The sequence below is a fragment of the Peromyscus leucopus genome, chromosome 23 (genome assembly GCF_004664715.2).
Source record: "Peromyscus leucopus breed LL Stock chromosome 23, UCI_PerLeu_2.1, whole genome shotgun sequence".
Taxonomy (NCBI): domain Eukaryota; kingdom Metazoa; phylum Chordata; class Mammalia; order Rodentia; family Cricetidae; genus Peromyscus; species Peromyscus leucopus.
This window is the reverse complement of record NC_051082.1, coordinates 7,572,494-7,585,536: the sequence shown is the minus strand read 5'-3', so window position 1 is coordinate 7,585,536 and position 13,043 is coordinate 7,572,494. Positions and strand designations below refer to the sequence as shown.

At 47.3% G+C, this 13,043-nt stretch overlaps 1 protein-coding gene across 1 annotated transcript in view; it reads left to right on the top strand.

The window, feature by feature from the left end:
- The window catches only part of Srrm4 (serine/arginine repetitive matrix 4), a 166,225-nt gene that overhangs the window by 116,932 nt on the left and 36,250 nt on the right, over nt 1-13,043 (top strand). The window contains exons 2-3 of the mRNA XM_037198640.1: nt 5,923-6,069; nt 12,205-12,291. Of these exons, the coding sequence (XP_037054535.1) occupies nt 5,923-6,069; nt 12,205-12,291 (234 nt within the window). The remainder of the gene's footprint in view (nt 1-5,922; nt 6,070-12,204; nt 12,292-13,043) is intronic.

Genomic DNA, 13,043 nt, shown 5'->3' with positions numbered 1-13,043 from the left:
TTTGCTGCTTTTTTTTTTCCCCAGCCATGATAAGAAAGCTCGAAGGGTCAAGGCTCCTGTAGATTACCTCCAAGCGGGCTTAATTAACTAGATTAACCTTGAAAAAAAGGCTTGGAGTTCCAAGACTCCAGGCCAGAGTCCCAGGAGCCCAGCCACAAATTAGCCACATCCATCTTATTGCTGGACCAGGTCAGTCACATGATGAATTCTGGGATTTCTAGGAGGCTCAAGAGCCTGGAGGCCTGGGCTTCTGTTGAGTATAGAAAACAGAAGATTCCAGGCCCCTGGCAAGGGCAGGGACGGGGGGTGGGCCATCCACAACGTTGAGGCAGAACAAGCATGTGGGGCCTGATCACTGCCTGAGAAGCAAGTTCCCTTTTCCTCACTAGGTCTCCGTCCCCGGCAGTGGGAGCGAGGGAGGTTCACCATGCTGCACCCTGTATGGGGTTTTCATCGTCCACTGAGACACCAGGCTAGAAACACTGTACACACAGGCCCAGCTATGAGTGGGATGGAGAAAGTCAGAGTCAGGGATGTCTCAAAGCCAGTGACCAAGGGCCACTTCTCCTTGTGAGAAGACACAGGCCAAAGCCCTGAGATGCCTAGGTCCTGCAGACACTAGAGGAAATGTCCAGCGTGCCGTACACCCCTGTTCAGTACTTCTTTGCAGTTTTGAAGTATTTCTGAGTAGTCCCCCCAGACCCCCTCTCTCCCCCTCAGTTGATGTTATTATAAATAGCCTGCACCGCTGGTATTCTGGCTGTGTATTTCCATCTCTAGGCCTCAGTTTCCATACACACACACACACACACACACACACACACACACACACACACACACACAGGGTGGAACTGGCTGTACCTGCTGGTGGGTTTCTTTAGAACCGCCATGAGCTGATGGGTGAGAGAGAAGTAGTGTTCATCCCGGTGTCTGGCATTCGGTAAAGCTTAAATAGATGCAAACTGCTGTTATGACCAAGGGGTGCAGAAAGAGCACCGGCCAAGCAAACGTAAGGCCACAGCTCCAGGCATGGCCCTGACATGAGTGAGAATGTAGGCTCAGGCAACCCCCCTTGTGTCCTGAGACCTCGGTTTTCCCACTCTCTACGGACATTGCCTGGCTCTGAAGCTCTCAGAGTCCGGCCTTGTTTGTCTGTTTCTAAAATCACGTTAACTCTGCCTAGGGCTAGGGTCATGAGAGTTGACCTCCAGCTCTGGGCCAAATGAGTACTTGGTTGGAAGAGGCCAGAAACTCTGCTCCACCCGTGGATGCTTTGATGGAGACTCCAGCAAGCAGCTAGGGACCCAGGCATCTTAGAGAGTTTTGTAGGAAGTTCATCCCTGACTCTTATCAGAGGCGAGGAATCAGCTGCTCGTTGCCATGACTACGGGCAGCAGCACATCAGTGCCAGGTCTCTGATTAGCAGGAATGCAGGGAGGAGGAAGGCCTCAAGGAAGCCAGCATCCATGGCTTCCCCCTCCCTCTGTGAAGTAGAGTGTGCCAGCCCTTAACTCCCTGTCTCAGCTGTCCCCTGAAGATCTTGTCTTCTTTTAAGTATTTTTTAAACTCAACATTGAATAACTATGTGGTAAAGATGAGGCAGCTGTGGGCATTTTTTTTTTTTTCAGCAGAAACGGGCCCTGAAAAGACGCAGAACTGGAAACAGGGAAGACGCACGGGTGGGGGCCGAGGCTGAGGTCTGGTTCCACTGAAGGGCTGTGGTGCCTCACGATCTCTTCCTCCTGTCAACTCGGCACCTTGATTTGTAGGGGTGGGGTGGGGGCAGAGCCTGAGCCACGGCTTCCATATAGGATCAGTCAGCAGAATTCATCTGTTCATCCATCCATCCCTTCACCAGCCAACAGAGGCACCGTTGGACACTCTTTGATTATTTGGTAGTAAGGAGACCAGTCCCTACCTCGAGAACTCACACCCTCACCCAGAAGATGATCTGTTAAAGAACACAAAAAAAATTCTCAGTGAAAGAAGGCTGAACTCAGCCAGCCCCTGTGGTTCCTACCGCTGGTGAAGAGGGGTCAGAGTGAGATGCAGAAAGTCGGGGACGGCCCTCGGCGAAGGTGACCCTTGAGAGAGGACAGGAGATGGCCAGACAAGCTGCTGCAGGAGCTACATGCCAGGTGCAGAGGACAGCAAGTGCAAAGGCCCTGAGGCAGGAAAGCTTTGACCTAGTTGGGAAACAGTAAGAAGACCATATGGCCAGAACAATGGGAAAACAGGGAGAGACACAGGAGGGGCGACCGAGGCCAGATCGTACGGTGGCGTCTTTAGATGTTGTACTTGATCTGACAAATGGCTATCTGGGGGTGTTTCTTGAGCATGTAGACTCCTGGGTCCACCCCTTTGAGACTCTCATTCCTGGTATCTGCGATGGGTCCTAGGATCTCATTCGGAAACATCATCGGGAAACTTTGATATTGTGCCGGGCTTGGGAAACACGGGATTTTAAAGCTCGCACTTTCCCCTCCAGTTCTAAGGAAGCTGAGCAGAGCTAGGGATGGCTCAGCACTTGGGTGCTTGCCACACAAATGTGAGGACCTGAGTTCGATCCCCATGTAAGAAGCCGGCTGCAGTGACACACACTTAAAATCCCAGTTCTGGAAGGGTAGAGACAAGAAGATATTCAGAACTCACCAGACCTCAGCAAGCAAGCCCCAAGTCCCAGGGAGAGGCCCCATCTCAGAATGGTATCTGAGGTTGACCTCTGGCTTCCCCATGCATACTTGTGTGTGTGTGTGTGTGTGTGTGTGTGTGTGTGTGTGTGTGTGTGTACATAGACAGGTGGAGAGAGGGAGGCAGGAAGAAGCACACACACACACACACACACACACACACACACACACACACACACACACACGCAATGTTAGGATGTCTGAAATAAGGTTTTGAATGTTCTGTCCTGGAGGACCCTGTTCTTCCCTTCAATACTTCCTGTAGAATTTATTACATTCCTGTTTGTTTTACTGCAGATTTCCCAGTGGGGTACCCCAGTCCAGAAAGCTGAAACTAGTACTGTCGGAGGAAAAGAGCAGGCTAGCACATCCCCCAGTGAACAATTCCAGAAATTTCACTGCGAAGACCTTATCTCTGATCTTACCTCTTGCTATCCCTGCATGTGCTGAGGTCTTTGAATTTGAGTCCTTCTGCCTGGTACACACCTCATCTTTCTGCAGATTCCTGTACAGAAGGGATGCATTATTGTGAAAAAAAAAAAAATCACTCCCAATCCTCTTGGCTAAAAACAAACCCAACAAGCGGTTGTGTTCGCAGTTTCTATGAGTTGAGAATGTGGCTGTGTAGTTTTGGCTCAGCACATCTCATGAGGTTGTCGTCAGATGCCACAAGGACTGTGTCCTCAGCCAAAAGCTTGTCCTGTGCTTGGGGGGGGGGGTGAGGGCTCATATCCACGTGCTCACTCACATGGCTGGATGCTGGTGATGGCTTTTGGCAGCAGACCTCTCTGTGGGGCTGAGTGTCCTTACAACATGACAGATGATGGTCCTTAGAATGATCAGTCAGGGAGAGCAAGGGAAACATTGCCTGGTGATGTAGTTTGAAAGTCATACACTGCTGGGCAGAGGTGGCACACGCCTTTAATCCCTGCATTCAAGAGGCAGAGACAGGGGGATCTCTGTGAGTTTGAGGCCAGCTTAGTCTACAGAGCCAGTGTCAGGGCTACATGGAGAAACCCTGACTTTACAAAAAAAAAGGGGGGGGGGGTCATACATGATCACTTCTACAGTTTTACTCATAGCAAGTGAGTCATTAAATCCATCCAATATTCTAGGGAAGAGAATATGGCTGGCAATAGTATCAATCAATCTGTGAATACATTTTAGGCCACCTCATTCTGCACATTCCCTATCCCCGTTGCTCATCAAAGGGGTCTTCTCTGACTCTATGGAGTCAAAGGCACTCTCCCATTTTCCTCACCCTCTATGCTACCCTATCCTCATCATAATTGGTCACATTCAATAGGTCACATTTTTCATACTCAAGTGATAATGATCTCCTCTGCCATCTGGATATAAACTTCATGGTCACAGTAGCATCCCTGATTGGGTCACTGCCTTCCCACACTGACAACCAGCACTGAGGTTTGGAGATAATGAATTTGGGTTAGCTCGGACCAGGCAGGAGGCACCCTTGATTAGAATCTCCATTCCTCCTTGGCTGGCAGCGACGCCCAGCTCTGCTTCTGAAGATGTGCCAATCAGTGGCTGGCAGAGACAAATGTGTTGTTCTGCCCTTGCTTCCCCATTGACTGGGCTTGGCTCGCTCCCTGAAAACCATAAGGATCAGGGAACTTATCAGATGCATTCCTTGTGAGTCATAAAACCAGCAGGAGCCTGGTGCAGAAGAGCTGATACCCTTCCATCTCTCCATGTTGCATCTGAAGTCTGAAAGTAGAATGAACTAAAACAGTCCCAGGACCCTTAAGCTCCTGGCTTCTCTTGGTTTGGATCCAGGGCTTTGAGTAACAGAATCTGCAAAGACTGAGTGACTAGGCAACTTCTTGTCCCTTCCTGAGACTCAACTGGTCGAGGCACATTAGTGACTCCCATGTGTTGTTTAGCAGGAGGAGGGAACCTTAAGCCTTCATGGGGATTGCTATTCCAAGTAGGTGACCTCACTCCTGCAAGAGGCACCAGACTGGCTGATTTGCAAGAAAGTGAAAGCAAGATAAAACGTTTTATTTTTTCTTAGATCTTTCGGTTGGCCTAAGTTATCTTTGTCCTCATGGCAAATCAACAGTCTAGGGACTGGTGGTGTTCTCTGTTTTACTGTTGAGGGACTTGGAACTCAGGAGTCGAGTGGCTGGCTGTAGGTACTACAGATGCTGAATGGAGAAGGCAGTGTCCAAATTCAAGCAGCCAATCACCCCTCCCACCTGCCTGCATATCCAATAAGAATATTATCGAAGACCACAGCGGATCCCTGGAACCTAGGACACACCATGTTTTTTCCTTTACACTGAGCCTGTGAAAAGGTTATATTTATAAATTAGGTATCACATGAGATTAACAATGATAATGGAGGAATAACACTCTGTAAGTGTGATTTCACTCTTAAAAATATCGTACTGTGCTTATACTGTCTCATAAAATGAAGACGCCGATGTCTTCCCTTTGGTATATTCAAATGTCCAGCATCATTCTCTTATACCTTGGGGCCATTTTTAAATACAAAAGGGGTGACTTAGACACAGTGATCTAGTACTATGTCAGTCAATCTGCTAAAGATAACTACTAAGTGAATCACAGTTGGGTAGCATATACAGCATGGATATTTTGGGTAAAAGATGGTTCATGTCCCAAGCAGGAGATAGCAGGGCAGTGCAAGGTTTCACTGGACTACTCAGAGAAGTAAGGGTTTATACTTATGATATGTTTATGGAATTTTTCCATTTAATATTTTTGGAATATTTTGGAGCTTGGTTTATGACTACTGGTTTATGGGGGGAGGGGGGATCTACAGGTAAGAGAGGACAGAGAAATAGAGTCTAAACAAAAAAAAAAGAGTGGACAAAGGGGGTTAAACTACTCCTTCCATGCTTCAGTTTCTATCATCTTGAGAGAGGATGTGAGCAACTTAACCTAGTCCATTTCTCTCTTATAAAATCATTAAAGTTCCAACGTCTCTCCTCCTCCAAGTGGCTTCAACTTTTGGAGTACATGGCGTGCAAAGTCACTGAGGCAGAAAGAGAGAAAAGCAGAGAAGATGTGTGGATCTTGGCTGCCTTGAACTGGAAATGGCCCTCGGCTCCACTCATAGAGAAAAAAGGCCAGTGATAACCTCATGATCTCAGGCTAGCAAGGAGGCTAGAAAACCTTAGGTCTGACTAGTTAATGAATTGACTCCAAATACCCTAACACTTCTACCTTTGTATTTCCTCCCCTGCAGGACAGAGCCCCAAAGCAGTCTGTTGGTCCCAGCCCAGGATGGACCTTCAGAGAAGTTGGGCCAACATCTGGCCACTGAGCCCTTTGGTACCAACAGCTGGGGAAGAGAGACGACCTGTCGGGAGCTGGGTCCTGCCAGAGCACACAGGTGAGATGCGGCGCTTCCTTTCCAGCCCCCAGCTGGTTCAAGCTGAATGTGTGAAAACCACGTTTGCCTTTCCGACCCCTTCTCACATTCAAGTTCCTCTTTGAGAGCGTGTCATGTGCTAGAAAAATGTTTTCTGGAGTGGGCCAGTGTTTTAGTTTTGTGGACCCAATGGCTATGGTCACAACTATTGAGATTCAGGCACTGAATCTAATACAGTACAGGAGTTCTAATGACCATGTGCTACTAAGAGTATTACTCGGCTTGTGTGAGTTAGATTTCCATTCATGTGGCAAATATTTAGGAAAACAAGATGTAGAAAGTTACTTTTGGCTCATGGCTTCAGAGATTTTGCTCCACAGTCACTTGGTTCTGCTTTTCCTGTGACTGTGTATGGTGGTGCAAAGGAGGGAAGGAGGGAGGGAGGGAGGGAGGGAGGGAGGGAGGGAGGGAGGGAGGGAGGGAGGAATAATGAGAGGGGGCACCTTCACATCTTCCCTAGTAGGGCCTCTTCCCTTTTCTACCTTTGTTCCTTCCAAGCTCATCAAATATCGCCCCATTGCATTCAGGGCGGGTCTTCCCACTTTATTTGACGTTCCATGTGTCAATCATCTCTGCAGCACCCTCACAGACATACCCAGGAGTATACTTTCCCCATCTCCCGGGCATCACTCAATCCAGTCAAGTTGATATTCTAGCTTAACCAGCACTTGAGTCATTGGTCATGGCGAGACCCTCCCATTTAGTGATAGAGTTGCTTCTTGACATACTGATTCTATGAGCCTTGGACTCTCCAATAATAATCCCAACCCATATTTGGGTCCTGAGTTTCAGACCTTTGTCCTGGTTCCTTAACCCAGCTCTTCAGCCACTGCCTTTTTGGTCCCTGATAGATGACAGGTACCGTACTAGACACCGGTAAGTGGCATTTTACTGAGGCTCATAAAGGTGACCAGTAAGTTAAAACAGTGAAGTCTTAAACTCTAGCTGAGGACAGCAAGATAGCACAGGACGTGAAGATGCTTGCTGACAAGCCTGGTGACCAGGAGTGCATCCCCAGGTCCTGCATGGTAGAAGGGACAAGCCTGGTGACCAGGGGTACAGCCCCAGGTCCTGCATGGTAGAAGGAAAGAACCAACCCCTGTAAGTTGTCTACTGATCTCAGCATGTGTGCCATGACACACATACATGTATGTATTCCTCTACACAGACATGTTAATAATGGAGAAACTCCAGTCTTTTTTAATAACTAAACTAAGCCTACAGTTGATAATGGAGGGGCCAATGCACCGTCTACGTCCTGGTTTTTAATTTCCTACCTTACATCCACAGAGCCCAGTCCATTAGCGTCTCATCTGAACATACTCATGACACCATCATATGTATGTGCATGCATATGCCAGTGTGTGTACCTGTGTGGGTGTGGATGGGTGTGAGACTGTGTGCACATGTGTACATGTGCATGAGCTTATGTGTGAGAGTGTGTGTGGGTACACCTTGGGGTAGTGCATGGGTGTGTGATAATCAGGCACAGCTCACCTTGTTTCCTATGGCAGGGTCTCTCACAAGGATCCAGGGCTCACCAATTAGGTTAGGCTGGCTGGCTAGTGAGCCCCAGATAACTCTGTCTCTATCATCTTTTGCTTTGATCATAAGCACACACCATAAATCTTGTTTTTGTTTGTTGTTTGTTTGTTTGACGTGGGTGGTATATTTGGAACTCTGGTCCACACCTCAGGTAAACAACTGTAAACGGAGATGTGGAAATCTTTTTCTGACGGTGGAGGGGAGCATTGATGTAGACCAGGCAAGTGTAGTCTTTGCACTACTCACTGGAGTGCCTGACAGAAACAGAGCGCAGGAGGCTAGGTTTCTTTTGGCTCGGGGCTTCAGGGGTATTTCTAGCGATTGTGGTGAGTAAAGTCTAAAAGAATTGCCCCTCGGTGGCAGTTAGGGTATGAGGGGATAGCAGTTGACCAAGACGGAGTGCAGAAAGAGAGCCAGATCTGAACCAGGGCGGGCGTAACCTTCAAAGGCCCACCTCCGATGACCTACTTCCGTCATCCAGGCTCCAACTCCTAAACCTCATGCGGCCTCCCCAAAATAGCTGCACCAGCCTGGGAAGCAGGGTTCAGACAGGAGCTGTGGGGGACATCTCAGAGTCAAACCTTAATGGGTACCTGTGGATCCTGGCAGTAGGCGTGGCACATAGGAGGTCCTCAAAAAAAAAAAAGGGAAAAAAAAGAAAGAAAAAAAGAAAAATTCTGGTTTAGAGCATCAGAGAGCCAGGGCAGAAGATTCTGAGAAAGAAAATCTAAAGGAAAAAAAAAATGATGATACCATGTTATCAACTGAGCCGTACAGTGTGTCTGGGCCTCTTGTCTTCTGTCTGTGACTGATCCTCTGTGGAGTTAAAAGCCGCAGTAATGATGATAATTAATAACTATCATATTAGTGATACGAAGTCATACTGATTATACTTAATGACAGGGACACACTCTGAAGAGTCTGTCCTCAGCAGACATTGTTGTCCAAACACCTAGAGGGGACTTCCACAAACCCAGAGGATGTCACCCAGTCTACGCCTAAGCCGTGTGTCACCTCTGCACATTCACACTGTACCCTGCAGCTCTGGGGGCAGTGGTGAATGGGACAGCCCAGGTCCACTCAAGCACAAGAGCCGACGGTGAAATCAAGACAGGAAGCAGACACCCAAGTGGAAAAGGTTCTGCCTGAAGCAAGCATTTCTCTATACTCCGATAACAGAGTGACTAGATAGCCCCGCCCTCTGTTAGCGTGACCAGGCTCTAGGACCCGCACATAGTTGCTCACCCTGTGTCTGAGCTGACTGTAAACACAGTAGATTGCCTCCTCCAGCATCGCCACACATGCATGAGCGACACCCTGTGTTGCAAGACCGTCAGTCAATGGGAGGTTTTTCAGCTCCATTATCGAACTAATGGGACAGCCATCTCATCGATCAGAATGATGTTACCTGGCATGGGACTGTAACCTGGTGTGCTAGCTGTGAATGTACTCAGTGCCAGGCCAAGGCAGGTGGCAGCAAATGTATGCCCCAGGTCCCTGGTTTAATTCCCACCTCTCCGATGAGGACCACACACGTTAGAAAGATCTCTGAGCTCGGAAGGGAACTGGAGTGCAGATCCAGGTCTACGAGTTTCTAGAACAATCATTTCTTACTTATTTTCTTCACCTTTGACCTCCGCAGATTCAGCTGCTGTATGACCACCACATCCTCAACCACTGCACATTTTAAAACTATACGTGTAGCTGAGTGGTTATCCTCATCCACGTGTGCTTAGCCTCTGCTTACGTATTCCCTGCCTCTTCCACAGTGTGGACTTAGCCTCTTGAACTTACTGTCCACCCCTGTAGCAGCTGCGTTGCTGATCACTGTAATTGACTATCACACACAGAACTCCAGGGTATACAAACACTGTGTACCCAACCCCTGCACACTAACAACCATGTGCTTCACTACTAGTCTGTGATGTACTTCATAAACCAGGGTCGGGGAAAGAGATGAGGAAATGTGGGACCACATGTATGAAGGCTTTGGGACATATCACCTCACAGACTTTAGGTCTACTGAATTTAAAGACTTCAATTTTACCCTATTATTTTAACCTGAGTCCAGGACATTGGTTCTCAGATCACTTGCCTCTCAGACTTCAGGGTTATAGATGTTAGAGCTCTTTACAGTTGTGGGTTTTGTTTTGTTTTGTTTTTACTCTTAGGGGTCCTGCCACCCAGCTCCCAAATAAATACACAGAGACTTATTCTTAGGAATGCCTGGCCTTAGTTTGGCTTGTTTCTAGCCAGCTTTTCTAACTTAAATTATCCTGTTCCTCTTTAACTACATTTTGTCTCGTACCCCATGGCTGGCTGTGTAGCTGTGTGGCTGTGTGGCTGTGTGGCTGTGTGGTTGGCCCCTGGTGTCCTCCTCTTCTTCTTCTCCTTTTCCTCTTGCTCCTCCCTTCCTCTCTAGAGTTCTCCTTCTATTTTTCTCTCTACCTGGTCCCACGTATTTCTCTCTACTATCTAGCTATTGGCAATTCAACTCTTTATTAGATGTTTTAGGCAGGCAAAGTAACACAGCTTCACAGAGTTAAACAAATGAATCATAAAAGAATGCAACACATCTTTGCATCATTAAACAATGTTCCACAGCATCAACAAATGTAACACCTCTTAAATTAATATTCCACGATAGCTCTTGGTCCTAACAATGGATTCTTTCCTCATTTTTGACACACTTTTAAACTCTCCACCCCACCCCACCCCAAATTCCCAGCAGATGTGCCCTTATGAAACAAGATGACTCAGCACACGGCCAGGCTCCTTCATCTGTCACTTGGTCATTTGGCAAATGCTCACTGGGTTCTTGCTGGGAGTCAAGCACTCTTTGGAGAAAGAAAGTTGGAAGCCGCCCACTGTGCCTTTAAGAATAGCTGGCTCATTTTCTGGATGGCCTATTGTGCTTTGTGCCTTATAACATGTAGGCATACTTCAGTAGCCGGGATTTGATTCTTAAACATCCTTATGATGTTTATTTTTAACTTTCTGAAAGTGAATCTCTTAAAAATTATATATATATATATATATATATATATATATATATATATATATATATCCATTTGTTGGTGGGGAAGAGGCCTTAACATACATTCTAATCCCTCATCATCTCCCTTGCCAACCTTGATGATCCAGATTCTTCAAATGGAATGAAATATGACAAAGTTTTATGATGTTCTATTGGGTTGGGCCACTAGCTGCTCCACTGGCTGTAGAAGGCAGTTGGGGCTCTGAGGCAGCTCACAGGGCAGGAATCACAGGGGTTCGAGTCCCAGCTTCGATGATTCCTGGCTGTGTGGCCAACAGTAGGTCCGCGCAACTCTCTGGACCTCATTTTCTTCACCTGTGAAATGAAATAACAAGAATCATCCTGGTGTCCTGTCCTAGAGAGGGGCTTTCTCAACTGAGTGCTCTGCCTTGTCACTACAAAGACCTGAGTTCACTCCCGGGGGCAGGTTTTAAAAAAAAGAAAAAGAAAGTCAAGGTGTGGCAGCCCACACGTGTGACCCCGGCGCTGGGGAAGTGGAGTCAGGAGGTCCCTGATAGTCACCGGTCAGTCAGTCTCATCTACTTGGTCAGCTGCAGACCAGTGAGAGATCCTGTCTCAAAAAAAAAAAAAAAAAGTGGATGACACCTAATAAATGAAACCCAAAGTTGTCCTCTGGCCTCCAAACGCAGTGCCTTCTAAATATTTTATGTCAAAAGATATAAAAACTCTTGGTACACAATAAATATACCACGGCTAGTTTCATTGCTACTAAATTAATAAAAAATAACACTAGTTGTTCCAGTAAAGGCCAACTGAGCTCACATTTCCGTTCTCAAACAGATTTCAATCCATAGCTGCCTCTTTGCTATAGGATAGTGCTCTCTCTCTCTCTCTCTCTCTCTCTCTCTCTCTCTCTCTCTCTCTCTCTCTCTCTCTCTCTCCACCCCTGGAGCCTGCCCCAGTTATACAAGATAACTTGACTTCATTTGACGGCAACCCTGAGCGTTTGAATTTAATTGAATGGGAAATAATTATTCCTGAAGAGTGGAGGTTTCTGAGGTTCCATGAAGCAGCGTCAGATATGTATCTTGTTACATTAGACCCACGCAAATACACTTCTAATAATCAGCTTCTGCTCAACACACCTTCTGCCTCCTGTGAAATTTACAGCAGGAAGTGTAGACGGGACGGTTTGGGGAGGGAGCGGGCTGAACTGCCAATTCATTATTTTTAAAGTGATTTATTTACCGAGGTGAGCCATTTGCAAATTCAATAATAAATCTATTAAGGGGCGGTTAACCTCTATAAACCTTGTTTTAAATAATCAATTGGCATTTGGGTAACTACAGTGTCTGTCTCATTAGGTGGGCATTAAGTCCTTATTTAAGATGTTTAATCCGAGGTGTGACCGAATCAGCCATGAGGTGGCAATCAGATGCTCACCGTGGGTCTGTGAGTCGCCAAGGAGCTGGCTCCTCTCCCTTTCTCTGGCTGTGACAGCCCTGACCAGGGAGCCAAGGGACCCTCTCATGCTGCCTTCTCCTTTCCCACAGTGCCTCTCAAGACAGGGACCTGACACCACCACCTTCCTCCAGGGGGAAAAAGAAAAAGAAGAAATCGACCAGGAAGAAGAGAAGGAGGTGAGGGTCCTGAAGACGGGTGAAACTTCAAAGACTCAGGGGCAGGGGAAGGAACAGAACAGGGGGAATAACGCTTTAGAGTCTGCCAGTGACTCCAGCTCGGGTCAAATGCCTTCTGTGCCTCTTAGTACTTGTGTACCTTAGTACCTTAGTACCCCGGGCTTCACCTTCCTGTGCCTTTTGTTCCCCTCTCCTGCAAATGATAGCAATAATACCAACCTCCTGGTGAGCATTAGAAGAGAAATGGACTCTGGGTATGGTGGCTTGTGCGGGTAATAACAGCATTTGGGAGTCTGAGGCAGGAGGATTGCTGTGAGTCTGAGGCCAACCTGGGTGCCTTCTAGGTCAGCCTGAGCTGCAGAGTGAGACTCTCTGTATCACAAAAAATAAAATAAATAAAGGAAGAGGAGGAGGGAAATATGGAGGCAGCTGACACGGTGCTCAGCAATTGTGTGTGACCAATTCATAAAGAGCCGAGATCACCACGGATGCTGAACTTGAGAGATTGAAACTCACGGAGTGCAGAGGCTTGTGCCAAACACCTTGCTACCCACCTTCCTTTCACTCCCAGCCGCGTTCTGCCAGGCAGGCTTTATTATGCCCATTTCAGAGATGGGAAGATTAAAAAAGCTCATAGGATGGGGATGTCAGAATCTGCCTTGGATTTGATTCCCAGGACTCCTCTCCAGAGCCAGGATTAACGTTTTATATCGATACCAGCTCGTGGCTCTTTTGAGCTCCTTGAATTTCTT